Source organism: Elaeis guineensis, chromosome 13 (assembly GCF_000442705.2).
Source record: "Elaeis guineensis isolate ETL-2024a chromosome 13, EG11, whole genome shotgun sequence".
Lineage (NCBI taxonomy): Eukaryota > Viridiplantae > Streptophyta > Magnoliopsida > Arecales > Arecaceae > Elaeis > Elaeis guineensis.
The window spans coordinates 67,442,607-67,456,933 of record NC_026005.2 but is presented as its reverse complement, the minus strand read 5'-3'; the positions used below and the strand labels follow the sequence as shown (position 1 = coordinate 67,456,933).

The window sequence follows — 14,327 nt, the reverse complement described above, 5'->3', positions numbered from 1 at the left end:
CAACAACTAACAAGTAACTGCATAGGATAAAAAAAAAAATCACGTACTCGGAGAGGGTGAAAAACTTATTGACATCATATCTGAACTTATTGATATCATATCTGACTGTACTTTTACAGTTATATGTTTTTCAAAAAACCCAAACTGAAAGGAGCAAAACTAGCAAAAATGCTTAGAACAAGAACAAGAAATAGCCAGTGTCCACAAAAGGACTTCCATATTTAGCGAGGTCCTTTGGGTCTACTGTACTACTAGCATGCCCACTACTGAATACTAAATTGATGTCATTAGCTTATTTCCATGAAACAATACTATCATCTAATTAATGTAGAATGAATACCCTTCCATTTTTTCATTTTTCACTCTTTCAATGTACAGCATGAGAGAGAAAGGCTACACAACAATTCAGCCAAACCGAAGACTTGGCATTTTATGCAATGTGGAATCACTCATTCCACCTCAAATTTCTCAAGTTGTCCCTCCAGATCTCTAATGTGGAATTACAATGAAAAGCAAACAAGAAGTTCTCTCAACTTATAAATAAGGAAAGCCATATTGGTTAAAGAGAATCATTTGCTTTGAAATTAAAATATATTTAGGGTTCTACAAAGAGCCCACAGCCAAGAGAATGATGCATTGTATCCAATTTCTAGAGAAGCAACTTCTCAACAATGCAGCTTTTAATCTACATGAATGTTCTATCCAACCACCCCAAGCAGAAACATGAAAGAGACATCAACTCCTCAGTCTCCAGCTCTGTGAGGTTAAACCTCAGCACAGCTTTAAGATCACGCTTGGCAAAGATCAGAAACCAGCCTAAGAATGAGAAAGCTTCACCCAGAGCAAGCACATCATGCATCCCTTCAAAGCATAATGTTTCAATCTAACCTTGAACACTGCAGTAGAGTCAAGTATCTGCTGTTGTACTTAGCCAGATACGGACATAAATTCCATATTGGAAAAACAATGGATACCAACCACAAGTTGAGAGTTCAACTTGATAATAAATATGGATGCAACCGGCATACAAAGTTCAGCATTTTCTTGCATATTATTCCATGGAATCTTTTTTGCTTGTGGATTAATTCCTCATTTGTTTAAATTTGCATACTGATCCCTAACATTACATCTATTAGACATTATTTCCAGGGGATAGAGAGTTCACCAAAGGGATGAACAGAAATATTCATCCAACCACTGTTAACTTAAGCCAAGGGCTATATATGCAAATAGGAATTATACACAGAGATAAAAAAGATTGAAGGAACTAATATACAAAAAAAGATTTGAGGGACTAATATACAAAAGCCATTGCTTAATTTACAAGGAAAATGGTTTAGATATTTTAAATATAAAAAGTTAAACTTTCTATTAGAGAATATCAGCGAATATCTGTTCCAGATGCGATTAAGTAGACATCAGGGGTTCACATGCAGTAAATTATGTAATATCAAGGATCCATATGTAACTTTAAATAGTTGACAATTTCATATGCAAATTACGAAATTTCAGGGATTACAATGTAAGAAAAACAAACAAGATATCTGCAAACTTAAATCCACATAGTCCCAGTAAAGATTTTGGGAATATTTGCAGTAATCAGTAGATACCACATTACAAACTCATAATCGTCAATCGGCAACTCAATAGTTTCCTTAACCACCCAGCTAAGGTTTTATCTTTGCCATAGCCCATAAGACTCCCAGTACTCCCTCAAAAGTCATTGTTTGGAGATTAACTCCCATAGGTCTCTCTTCAGAAGCAGGGATTCTCGAACATGCTCTCAAATGCATTCCATAATCACAGTCCCACTCCCTGCTTTTTCTAACATCCTACACCAACCCAGAAAAATATAAGATTCTATCATGTTGAATGAGTCGGGGTTTTAAGAGTGTATGGTCCATCAGAACGGGCAATGGTCTTTATAATGGATGTCAAAGCTGCATACAGCGCAACCTTACTTTGCAGAAACAGTAGGCAGACATTGGCGTGTTTTAAGTGGCAGCAAAGAAAACTGTTATATTTGTCACTGAGTCTAAGTCATGCCTCAAACAATTCAATAGCCAAGGCATTGGCTTTTGCAGAAAATTTGCAGCTAGCGGAAAATTGTTGTTAATATTTTTGAGTATCAGCAGTCCTTCAAAGTTCAAAAATTTAAATGGTCAATGCACTGGCTTGTATAGAAAAATAGCTGGCGATGCTGGAAATGCAATCTATACTTAACGCAATTGATTATGGAGTAACACCATGTCCTGGTCCATACCATCATATGCAACTCAATGTCTCTTTGACGAGGAAGCGACGCTTTTAGGCATATTCTAAGGGACCCTAACCAAGTGACAGATTGACCAGGAAACAATCATAATATCAATAGATAAGTATACATGGTTTCCTTCATCTTCTAGAAGACCCCTGTATAATTGCCAGCCCTTATAAGGGCATACTGTGTACTTGTATCATGCTAATGATAGTACATCCTGATAACTTTTGTAACAAAAAAAATCAACATATGCATATTATCAGTTGCAGTAACCATTTTAATTTACTTGCAAAAAGTATGAAACAGTTATCAATGATTCCATTTCTTTTCACCATGAAAAGGGCATGAATTTGAGGTGCATTGATAGTTCTCTTTGTAACTATCTGTCAATAATAGATATGGATATAGAAATGCATTTAATAAGATTCGCCATCTCGGTACTGGATCCCTTATCAATAATATCCTATTACAATGTCAGTACGTGGTACGGTACAAGATGACGAGGCATACCAAGTATCGATATGGAAGGAGATGGCATTACCAGTATAATATGGTATGTCTAGTATGGTACAGGCAAACCTTGGTATCTAACATTGGAGTTTATGACGAGTATTCGGTCTAATTGGAGGTAAGAAATCCACTGCTGAGAGAAAGCATGAAACTTCATTAATAAAAACAAATTTCTTTAAACAACTCTTTGTTACTTTAAATAAACTAAAAATTTAAAAACTTACAAGGTTTTGGTTTGAGCAAGACCAAAATATCAATGATTCCAAAGTTTGGTGGTCTTAGCAAGACCAAACTATCGGTGATTCCAAAGTATCCAATTTCAGATGAATTTGATGCAGAAAGACAAAAATATGAACTTAAATTGGGTGAATAGAGACATTGTTCTACAGAACTCTATCTTGTCTAGACATCTAAAATGCTTAAACTATTTACAATCCCACATAAAGAAATGAAAAAATGTTGACACTAGTGTAAAACATCCCATATATAAAATTCATTGGTTACAGAGATCAATTTTGGTAAACTCCAGAACAGAGCAGTTTGGATGAGTTCCAGGTGAAAGTGAAACTTCTTAGTATCAATTTCTGGAGTTTGGATGAACCACAATACATGAAGCATATGACTAAGGATCCAAAAGAAAGGAAAAGGAAGTAGACAACTATTCCAGTTTTAATTTACAATTTGACTAAGACATGTTACATGAAAAATTGAAATATAAAAAACCTGATAGGACTTGATAAGTATATGCTGTACCTATAGAGTACATGCTATATCTAAGGAAAATTTACACAAAAACAAAAAGGTAAAAAGGGAAAAGAGTCAATACCTATGTCACCCTATGCTACATTTAACTAGTGACATTTCCCGTGTCCCACATGACAACTGGTAAGTGTTGCACTCTGTTAAATACAGAAAGGTATTCATTGCTATTAGATTTTCTCTTTAAAAATAATGATTATATTGGTGATCTAACAGACATTAATTTTGAAATATAAGAACTTAGAAACACATTGGACAAGTTAATGTTACAGTCCAAAATCCTCACCAAATAAGAGAAAAGTAACAATAACCTAACAGGATAAGAAAGACCAAAATGATTCCTCTAATATGATAGAGCATATTCCCACCGGATTCAGTGGCCTTTGTCACAAACTACAGAACCATTATAAAGAATACCATGTCAATAAAATTTAAAAATTATCTCCTGTATCATTTAAAAAATCTTGTGTTCCACATGAAAACAAGGCTTGCAGTCTGTTAAAAACATAACAGGTATTCACTGCTCTTAGAATTTGTCTTAATAAATAATGATTACATTGGTGATCTAACAGACATCGTAACTTTCAAATATAAGAATTTAGAAAGGCATCAGAAAAGTTAACATTACAGCTCAGAATGCTCACCAAATAAGAGAAAAAGTAACAATAACCTAGCAATATAAGAAAGACTGAGATAATGCCTCTGATATGATATTGCATATTCCTATTGGATTCAGTGTCTTCTGTCCCCAAACTACAGAACCCATATAAAGAATACCATGCACATAAAATTTAAAAAATCATCTCCTGTATTATTTACATTGCAGTGCAAGACAAGTAAAGAGCATATAACTTACAAGAAAAGATATCTTTATGTGGAATAAATAGCATGCAAATAGCTCATACATGGTGAAGATCAAATACGTACAATGCTTTAAAAGATTCAGGATGCATCCTTGACTCAACTTCCAAGTGGCTCCTGCAGTCCTATATGCTCAAATAATCCGTAATCTCCATCCTCAAAATTGCTGGGACCTCACAGTTGAGAGTGATAATAAGTAAAGCCATTCCATCCTTTTGCCCATCTTAAGGCACACATCATCAATTCTGTTGCATGTGCATCCATGCTCATTCCAACCTCTTCCACAATCATGAAAAGCTTTTAGACAATCGTTCCAATAACCTATGCTGTTCATCCTTAGAAATGGCAGGATTGAGCTGCTGAAGGTTACATATGAATGAGTTTGCTTCATCCTTCCTCCCTTGTTTACAAAACCCATCTACTACAGAGTTGTATGTGCTCTCATGTGGCTTGCAACCATGCTTGATCATATAGCGAACTACATCAATAGCTTCTACGAACATAGAATTTGCTACATAACTTGCAACAAAAGTATTATAGGTGACAATATCAGGCCTTAGACCTGAAGCCTGCAGCTCCGAGAATATCCTTGAGGCATCTTTCATACGACCCTGCTTGCCATAGGCATAAATGACAGTGTTATAAGAATAAAGATCAGGACACCCACCTTTCAACTTGATTTCCCTAAGAATCATTTCACATTTCTCAGAGTTTCCTAACCGACTATACATATTGATCAGGCAATTGTATGTAGTCAAGGTTGGTGTAAAACCATTTGCCCTCATGAATTTCATTATCTTATCTACTTTCAAAACATTTTGCCTCCTACCATAGATAGATACCATCGCATTTAAAGTAGTAATGTCAGGGGAACAACCTCTTTTCCTCAGCTCCAAGAAAGCCCGTTCTGTTTCAGCTAGGAGATCGCTCTTGCTGTTGACTAACACTAGTGTTTTCAAAAGCATGTTGTGTGGCTGTATTTTCCTCGCATATATATCATCTGACATATCATGCATACGATCCAATTTCTTTGCATTGGCATAAGCATGCAGCAATGAGCAGTAAGTGAGCTCATTGGGCTTACAACGTCCATCCTTCATCTCAGAGTGTATGTTCTCTGCTTGTTCCCAAAGTCCTCCACGAGCCAATGCAGCCAATACAGCATTGTAAGTGGAAAGATCTGGCCCAATGCCAGCAGCAAGCATCCGCTTATATATTTCCATAGCTTGGTCAAATGAGCCGCATCGGCTATAGGCACTGATCAAGGTATTATATGTGTCCCTCTCAGGCACAAAACCAGCTCTTTTCATCTCCTTGAACACTCCTGAAACCTCCGAATCCATCCCATTCTGACCAAACACAGCCAGCAATGAGTTCCAAGTGACTACATCTGGTGTAAAGCCACTAGACCTAAGCTCCTCAAAGACTCTCATCATCTCCGCAAACTTTCTCCGATTGCCATGCATCTTGATCAAAGCATTGAAGGTGCACAGATTCGGTTTGCACCCCTTGCTCTCCATCTCTTCATAAATCCTCATGGCAAATTCATCCTTTCCTGCCTTCTCAAACCCGGACAACAGAGTAGTGTAAGTAATGACATCGGGTGTAATACCCTTCGCCTCCATCTGCTCCTTGAGTTCCATTGCCTCATCCAAAATCCCATCTTTTGCATATGATGAGATCAACGAATTGTAGGTTACAATGCTCGGAGGGAAGCCATTTGCTTCCATCTCCCGAAGAACACTCATCGCCTCCTCATGCCTTCGAGACTTCCCATAAACGTCAAGCAACACGTTGTAAGTCACCTTATCAGGCGAACAACCCATCGACTTCATCTCAGTGAAGATATCAGTAGCCTCCTCATATAGCGAGCCACGGCGGCAGCAGCTGATGAGAGTGTTGTATGTGTATCGGTCAGGAAAAATCCCATCTTTCTTCATGGCGTTGACAAGGCCACAACCTTGCTCCATGGCATGAAGAGTTTACTATAGACATTGAGAACCACATTATAGGTGATGACGGTTGGCTGGCAGCCTTCTTCCTCCATCCTCCGGAACACCGAAACCGCCTCTCGGTACCTCCTATTTCGGGCATACGCAGTGATCAAAGAGGTATAGGTGTAGACGTCGGCAGGGCAGCCCAGGTCTTGGAGGGCTCGATGTAGGGCGGCGGCGTCCGAAAGGCGGCCCTCTCGGCCAAGGATACTGATGACCACGGGTACGACAGGGCCGCCGCCGCCGGAGAAGAGCCGCGCGTCGCCGTAGGTGCGGCGGGCCCAGTTGAAGACTTCGATTGCGGTTTCCCACTTCTTGTGGAACGCCAGGCCTTCGATGATGCCGAGCAGGTCGGTGAGGAGGGACTCGACGACGCCTCCGCCGGTGGCGTTGGGGTCGGAGGAGGGGGCCAAAGTCGGAGGATTTCATCGAGATCCGGGGGGTCGTCGGAGGAGTGGAGGAGGGAGTGGAGGGCGTGGTGACCGCGGAGGGAGACGCGGGGGTTGACGGCCCAGGGCTTGCCACGGTTGGGGTCGTGGGACCTGCCGAGGAGGGGCTTCCGGGAGGTGGACGGCGGCCGGCGGCGGCGGAGGGAGGGGGAGGCGGATGAAGAGGGAAAGGCGGCGTCTTTGGGGGTTGAAGGGTGGCGGAAGAGGTCTTGGAGGAGAGGGGCGAGGGGAGAAGGAGGAGGGGAGGTGGGAAGAGGAGGGGAGGGGGCGGGGACGGGGTCTTGGAAGAGCGGTTTGGAGGGACGGGGAGTTGGGACGCGGAGAGGGACGGAGAAGGAGAGCTTCTCGGCCATGAGAGGGGAAAAGGTCAGGGGTTTTTGTGGGGGTATGGAAGGGGTTTCGGGAAACGGTGGAAGGGGTCGAAGAGCCTCCGCGATGTTATCTAATATCTACCAAGGAAAGGAGGCGGGGATTGGAATTGGACTTTGCAAGACCAGTGGCTTGTAGATGTGGATGCGCTGAACTGTGCCAAAGCTACGATTCGATTTAAATTCCAAGCTTATTTGACGAAAAAATCTAATTCTGGTTGTTCTCACATTCTAAGAACGAAATTGAATCAATCAATAATTAAATCAACTCGAACCAATTCAACCAGGATCGACTTGGTTTGGTTTACTTCTTGAGTTACTTATTTTTTAAAAAAGATTTTAATATAATGATTTATCAATTGTGCCATCTATATAATATATTTTAATTTATGTATATTAAAAATTTTATATATTTTGCATTAGATTTTTTTTTGAGAGAAGTAGGAGATCGCCTGTTGGTTGGATGGTCAGATCCAAATATTCTCTTTGATCTTCTCTTCGAATGCTACCACATCATCATAGTATTGATATCAAATCTAAAATGGAGTTGGAACTCGATTGAGTCAAGCCAGGTTCTGATGGAGCCTTGGCTTGGTTCAAATGAATTTTTCTGGTTTCATTTTGGGCTGAGGTATAGAATTTTTTGCATGACCAGACCTATATCAAGTCCAAAAGTGGCTTAAAGTCCAAACAAACTCACTCCAACTTGAACTCAATCAAGCTCAACCCATCTTCAATATTGAGATGGTGACCATTGGGATGGGGGATCAGAGGGGAGTGGGTAGGAAGAGTGGAGCCATGAGTGAAGGAGGATTGGCAAGAGAAGAAAGATAAGGGAGAACTAGGACAACCAGAGGGAGGAGGAAGAGAATGTATGATATCCGTATCAAGATTGATTCCTCTTTGCCCCGTACCATAAATTAAAGCCTGCAATTTATGAGCCTATGGTGCAACTGATTTTTCATCGATCATTGTATACTCTAAAACCTTCATATAATATATCTTCATTTTTTTTTCCAAATTTTTGTTCTAATACATCTCATAGCTCACGTAGAAGTAGTGGTTCCTTTACTAGAATTGAAATCTTCAATAACAAAATATAAACCCAAAAGAATCAACTAATGACACATTTGATGTTCCCAATGGTATAAATTATGCCTCGAGATTTTTTTTGATTTTGTAAAGGTATAATCATCTAAGGTTGCTATAAATAAAATAGAATCTCTACTTTAAAATTGTTGATGATGATTAGCTTTTAAGATATAACAAATTATTGCACGTTCTCCTTGGAGAAAAATCAAGGCCAAACTTGAATATGTCACATCTAGATACAATGAAAATCAGTAAAATAAATTGATGAAAATTTATGTGAGAAATAATTAGAGCCATGTTCGTAAGATTTTAAGAGAAGAGAGATAAATAAAGATAAAAAATAAATATTATCCACTAAATAGATCTGTTACGGCTGTTGTCGGAGAAGAACACCTGCAAAAGAAAGTTCACTGGCCGAAATTTTTTCCTATAGGATTCTCTGATGCCTAAGTTGGAGGTGGAGAGTTGGTCGAACAATAGGAAATTTAAATTAATAGAGCTTCTTCCTTTAGAATTGGCTTATGCCCCCTTCTTTTACCTCTCTTTTTATAGGCAGATTATTGGTAACCGTTTTTAACGGTTAGACACATGGGATCCCATTTTTTCTAGCACTTTCATTGTGTAGTGAGCGGTTACAGCCCACTTGGTGGGCAGTTAATGCCCACTAATAATCGTGGGGGTAGCCATTATGCGCTTACTACGTTGGCGGTTTTGATGACTACAGTCGCATATCGACTAGTAGTCGATGGCGATGCTATCATGTCAGAGTCGTCGATGGTATCGTCGATGGATGCCAACAGGATGCCGTTGCTGGCTGGATGTCGGATTGTCTTAGTTGGTCACGACTTGAGTAGATGATCGGCGATACGTTGTCGATGTCGAATGCTGCTAAGGTAGTCGGTATAGTGGATTGTCAACTCTTTTGATCAAGTAGACCATTTGGCCGGACATCGATCGATGACACATAGTTGAAGGGAAGCATGGTGATTTTGTGCATGTATTTTAAAATTTTACAGCGAAACATATATAGATTAAATAATTTAATTTACAATGCATACTAGATCAAATCTAAAACTACTATGCAGAAATTATGATATGAACTAATATACATAAATGTAAATCTGAAATCTAAAATTCAGCAAGTATAAACTATATTTATATATAATTAGATTATATCTAAATTATATTGAGATCATATCTAAATATGAATTAGTTTCAAAATTCTATATCTGAGCGCAGATAGCAGATCACTGTATTTGAAATCTGTGATAGTTGGTTCTTCATGATGCTCGACAGCCACATACGTATTCGATCTCTACAGGTACCCACACGAAGTCCATGTGTTGATCGATCTCTTCGGGAGTGCTAGCTTGCGAAGATACCATGTTTTGACTAATCTAAGAGGAACATAAAGAAGATGAAGAACAAAGAGATCCTCTCCTTTTTTTTCTGAATCCATGTAACAGATCTCTATGATAGAGATCAAGAGAAGAATCTTTCTTCTTAATTCTCCCACGCACAAGAGAGAACCTTTCTCTTTCTTTCCATACTTAAAAAAAAAAATTCTCTAATTTTTTATGATGAAAATCAAATCTAATCTGATTTTTCATGCTGAAAATTATGTAAAATTCTGAGCCCTAGAAGAATCCAAAAGAGAGACTCAAGAGAAGAATCATTCTTCTCTCTTCTTCTCTCTTTTTTTCTTTGATTTAAAACTCTAGGAAGCTCCAAACATCCAACCAAATTTTTTTAATATTTTTTCTCTAAATCTTTATGTTGAAAATTAAATCCAATCTGATTTTCATCCTAGAGAAAAATAGAAAAAAAAATCTATGAGAAGAACTCCTTCTCCAAGGCTGCGCATAAGAAAGAAGACCCTTCTTCTTCATTCTCTTTCTCTCGTTAGGAAGAACTTTTTTTCTCCATTTTTTGCTGTAGAACCAGTAAGAGAAGCCATCTTTGATGCCTAAGAACTGACAGTAAAAGCCTCATAAAATCTCTTCAAAAGGGGTTGGGAATGAAGCCTAGATACATGGGATATAGGGCGTCCAACTCTTGGACGCCCCTCCTTTTTTGGATGCCCCTCCTTTCTTTTTGGCGACAAAAAGAAGAGGGGACGCCCACTTTTTCTCACGGAAGAGAGGGAGAACGTGGCTCTTAGTTGGGGCGAGATATCTCATGGTGAAAAGGAGTGAAGCCGTGGAGGATCACTTAAATAGAATGGGTTTAGTTGGTTTAGTCCTACTCCAAATAGGACTCATAAATCTTGATCAAACTCTAACTAATTCTTGAATCCAATCCTAACTAATTTAGAAATTAGTTATAACAAATTAACTAATTAGGTCCTAATCCAATTATGAAACCAATTAAGCAATCTAATTAGAGAATTAGTTAGATTAAAAGTCCATTGATCCAGAGATTGATTCTTAATAGATATCAGAAAAGTTATTGATAATAGGACTTGATCCAATCAAGCCTATTATCCAATAGGATTTGATCAATCAATATATATATAAAATTAAATTGAATCTCATTCAACTCAAAATTTAATTTGTATCTCCGAGATTAATTGAAGCAAGTCCTATGATCCAATAGGGCTGCATCCAATCAATCCAAAGCAAACCTACTTGAATCTAATTCAATTAGATTTGATCCAATCCCCATTGCTCAATCAAATTGAGCCAATTAATAATCATATTATTAATTAATTATTCTTTTAATTTATCAACCATCAGTAAATAATTTATTATAATTTTTGTAAAAGATAATTATCAATATATTGATAATTAAACCCTTCAACGATTCATAATCATTGAGCAGCCATTTGATCAGACGATACTTGTATGTGTGTAACCCCATAGGTTCGAACCTAAGCCGATAGCACAAGAACAATTCTTGTACTAATCAATATTACCAACTAGCAATAATTTTCGATGTCTGGATAGGCCGAATATATGCCCAGCAACACTCTAGAATCTATGTGGATATAGTTACTGTATAATTCATCCCTTTGACACTCGATGCTCAAAGACAACTTTGGGCTAAACTATCAACCCAGGATGAGTGGTCCACATTATGTCTCAACCTCAAAAATTTTGTGACTCCTCACTAAAACTACTTTAGTCAAAATTTTGCTGAATTAAAATATAGTGATGCATCATCTCCAATTTTACTTGGAGTGGTTAATCTCATCTTGACTCGCACTCAGACTTCACAAATACTTGACCGTACCCAAAAAATATTCGTCACCTAATTAGAAATTTGGATATTCTAACAATAAAGCATAGTAAGTTGCTTGTAAGTCATCGAGGCAGCTTCAGATCAGAGAGACACATATATCCATAATCCATCAAAGCAATCCTTGACAGTAGAGTGCTCCAAAAGTAGTCACGCTCAATGAAATATACTCTTACAAATCACCTATATACCATACCTATGTTACCACATGCCTTGATTAAGAGAACAATCAAATAATATAGCACACAACGACCTACACTTGATACATTTATCATCCTTATAACAATTGTATCATTTAGTCACGAGCAGGATTTAAGAACCATATGATAAATCTTCCTTTATCATTTTAGAAGTAGCTCTAAAGACTTCATCATAACATATGAGTTTTATTTAAGAAGATGTATTTTCTATGATGAATCTTATCAGATAATATTTATCATTTGATAATTCATACACATATATAGAGTGCAATCATTTACAACCTAGATGCTTGACTTTAGGACACAATTTCCAACAACTTCCACTTGACTAAAGCCAATATGATTGATATCAAATATCCATCTTCCATTTGTGATCATCGAATTCTTTAGATCTGATTGCTCTAGTCAAAGGGTCGGTCAAGTTCTCCTTTCGATCGATCTTTCTAAGATCGATTTATTTGGATCTTATTGAATAAGGTGATTACAATACAGAAAGTGTTTGATTCTCAGATAGAAAATTAGTTCTTCAGCTTGAGCTATAGCTCCAATATTGCTGTCAATACACAAGGACTGAACCATCAATAGAGGGTGCCTCTCTAAACTCGCTAATAAATTTTCATAACCAAATAACTTCTTTACCAGCATCAAATATCGTAAAAAATTTTATATCGTAAATAAAACTGACTACTGAATACTGTATGAAACTTTTTCAGTATGTCACTCCTCTTTTTAGGATAAAAATACAATCTGGCATAATTTTATAATTTCAGTTTGACTAGATACTGAAATCAATATTTCACAAATTTTAAATCAGATTCTCTATAAATGAGCCATGGGTCTTTAGTATTTCATAAATACTAAGAGATAGTTCTCATAACTTTCCAAATCTTTATAGAGAATAGAGATGACAACCAAGCTTTTATTCTTTGTAATGTAGGGATGCCATTCTCGATTAAGAGAATTTCATCCAATCAATACAAAGAATACTTTTACATAACTATTAGCCTATTTATACATACAGATTCTGCTTCATTGTCAATGAAGTCATACATTCAAAACATATATTCCAACTTCGAGAAGTTTAATTCAATCTGAATGGACTTGAAGATTGCCACAAGAAAAATATCTCATCATAGTCAACACTATAACTTTGATGAAATCTCTTGATAATCAGACAGAATTAATAGGTCTCCACCTTTCCGTTTGCACCTCTTATCCATCTAAAATCCACTCACACCCTATGGATTTTACTCCTTTAGGTGAATCAACGAATATTCATACATTATCGATTTTCATGGACTTCATTTTAGATTTAATGACTCCAAGCCACTTCTCAAAGTTAGATCTCTGTATGGCATCTGTATGGGAGATCAAATCTCCATCTCGAATTTAGAAACTGAAGTATTTATTCAGTTGACATAGTACTTTACCATATTTACTCAAGGATGCTTTTACATCGGGCTTCGAATTTAATCTAATCAACTCCGATTCTGTTGGTTTGTATCAGAGTCAGTTCCTTTACTTATCAAACTTCATCGAGGTTGCTCTTAATGGCATCAGTTTCTTCACTAAGAATTTTTTTTTAAAAAGAATGCCTTAAGAATCATAAACATCTCATATCTATCAGGAAGGTAGAAAAATATCTATAAAATAATATTTATCAGACCAAGATCCAAGCTAGTCGGTTTGTGAATATTTCACATAAGTTCGACATCCCAAACTCTAAAGTAAGAGAGTGTCAAATTATCCAAGTTCATATCTCATATGGAGTTTTGGTGATCGATTTGCTCAAAATATTCTCGAGCACATATCAAGTAGTCTCTAAACATAATCTCAAACAGACTAGTAAATCCACAATGGACCGAACCATATCTAACAAAGTTCAATTCCTCCTTTCAAACATTCTTTTAAACAGTGGTATCCCAAAAGAGATCTATTGAAAGAGAATCCAATTGTCTTCAAGACATATAAAAAACTTACTGTAAAGGTATTTACTTCATCAGTCTAACTGATGAGTTATAATACTCTTTGCAGTTTATTTTTCTATCTTATTATAGAATCATTTGAACATTTTAGTTGATTCGATTTGTGCTTCATAAGCAAGATGTACCCATGCCAAAATAGATCATCAGAGATTTTAATGAAGGAGTAAGCCCTCTTCTGGCACTTATATTTATGAGTACAGATACATCAATATGTATCAAACTCAGAATATCATTGACTCATTCATCCTTTCTAATAAAAGATGACTAAGTCAACTATGCCAAAGATAGGCTTCAGTGACATTATCTAATCTAGGATACTAGTTAGATGTGTATTTTACACTAACATGCTATGGTACTGAGTTTATGTCATTTTCAATTGTCCACTCATTATTATAGTATCATTAACAATGATATCATAATAATCATCCTTATTGACACCATCAATAAGATTGGACAATAGTGACAATCACTCAAAATGATATTTTCAGAATTGAAAACAAGCTTAATGATTCCTAATGTTAAGATTGAAACAGACTTTCATCTCTTATATTCAGGAGTCTCTTGCCATTTACAAACCTTCTACTATCCTAAAATCTTTTACAACTATTGCAA

At 37.0% G+C, this 14,327-nt stretch overlaps 1 protein-coding gene across 1 annotated transcript; it reads right to left on the bottom strand.

The window, feature by feature from the left end:
* Positions 1-4,294: 4,294 nt before the first annotated feature.
* On the bottom strand, positions 4,295-7,306 carry LOC105044503 (uncharacterized). Its single transcript, XM_010922433.3, is given in 3 exon segments — positions 4,295-6,347; positions 6,350-6,767; positions 6,770-7,306. Coding segments are annotated over 3 exon segments (2,505 nt in total). The 5' UTR covers positions 7,187-7,306; the 3' UTR covers positions 4,295-4,677.
* Positions 7,307-14,327: the final 7,021 nt, after the last annotated feature.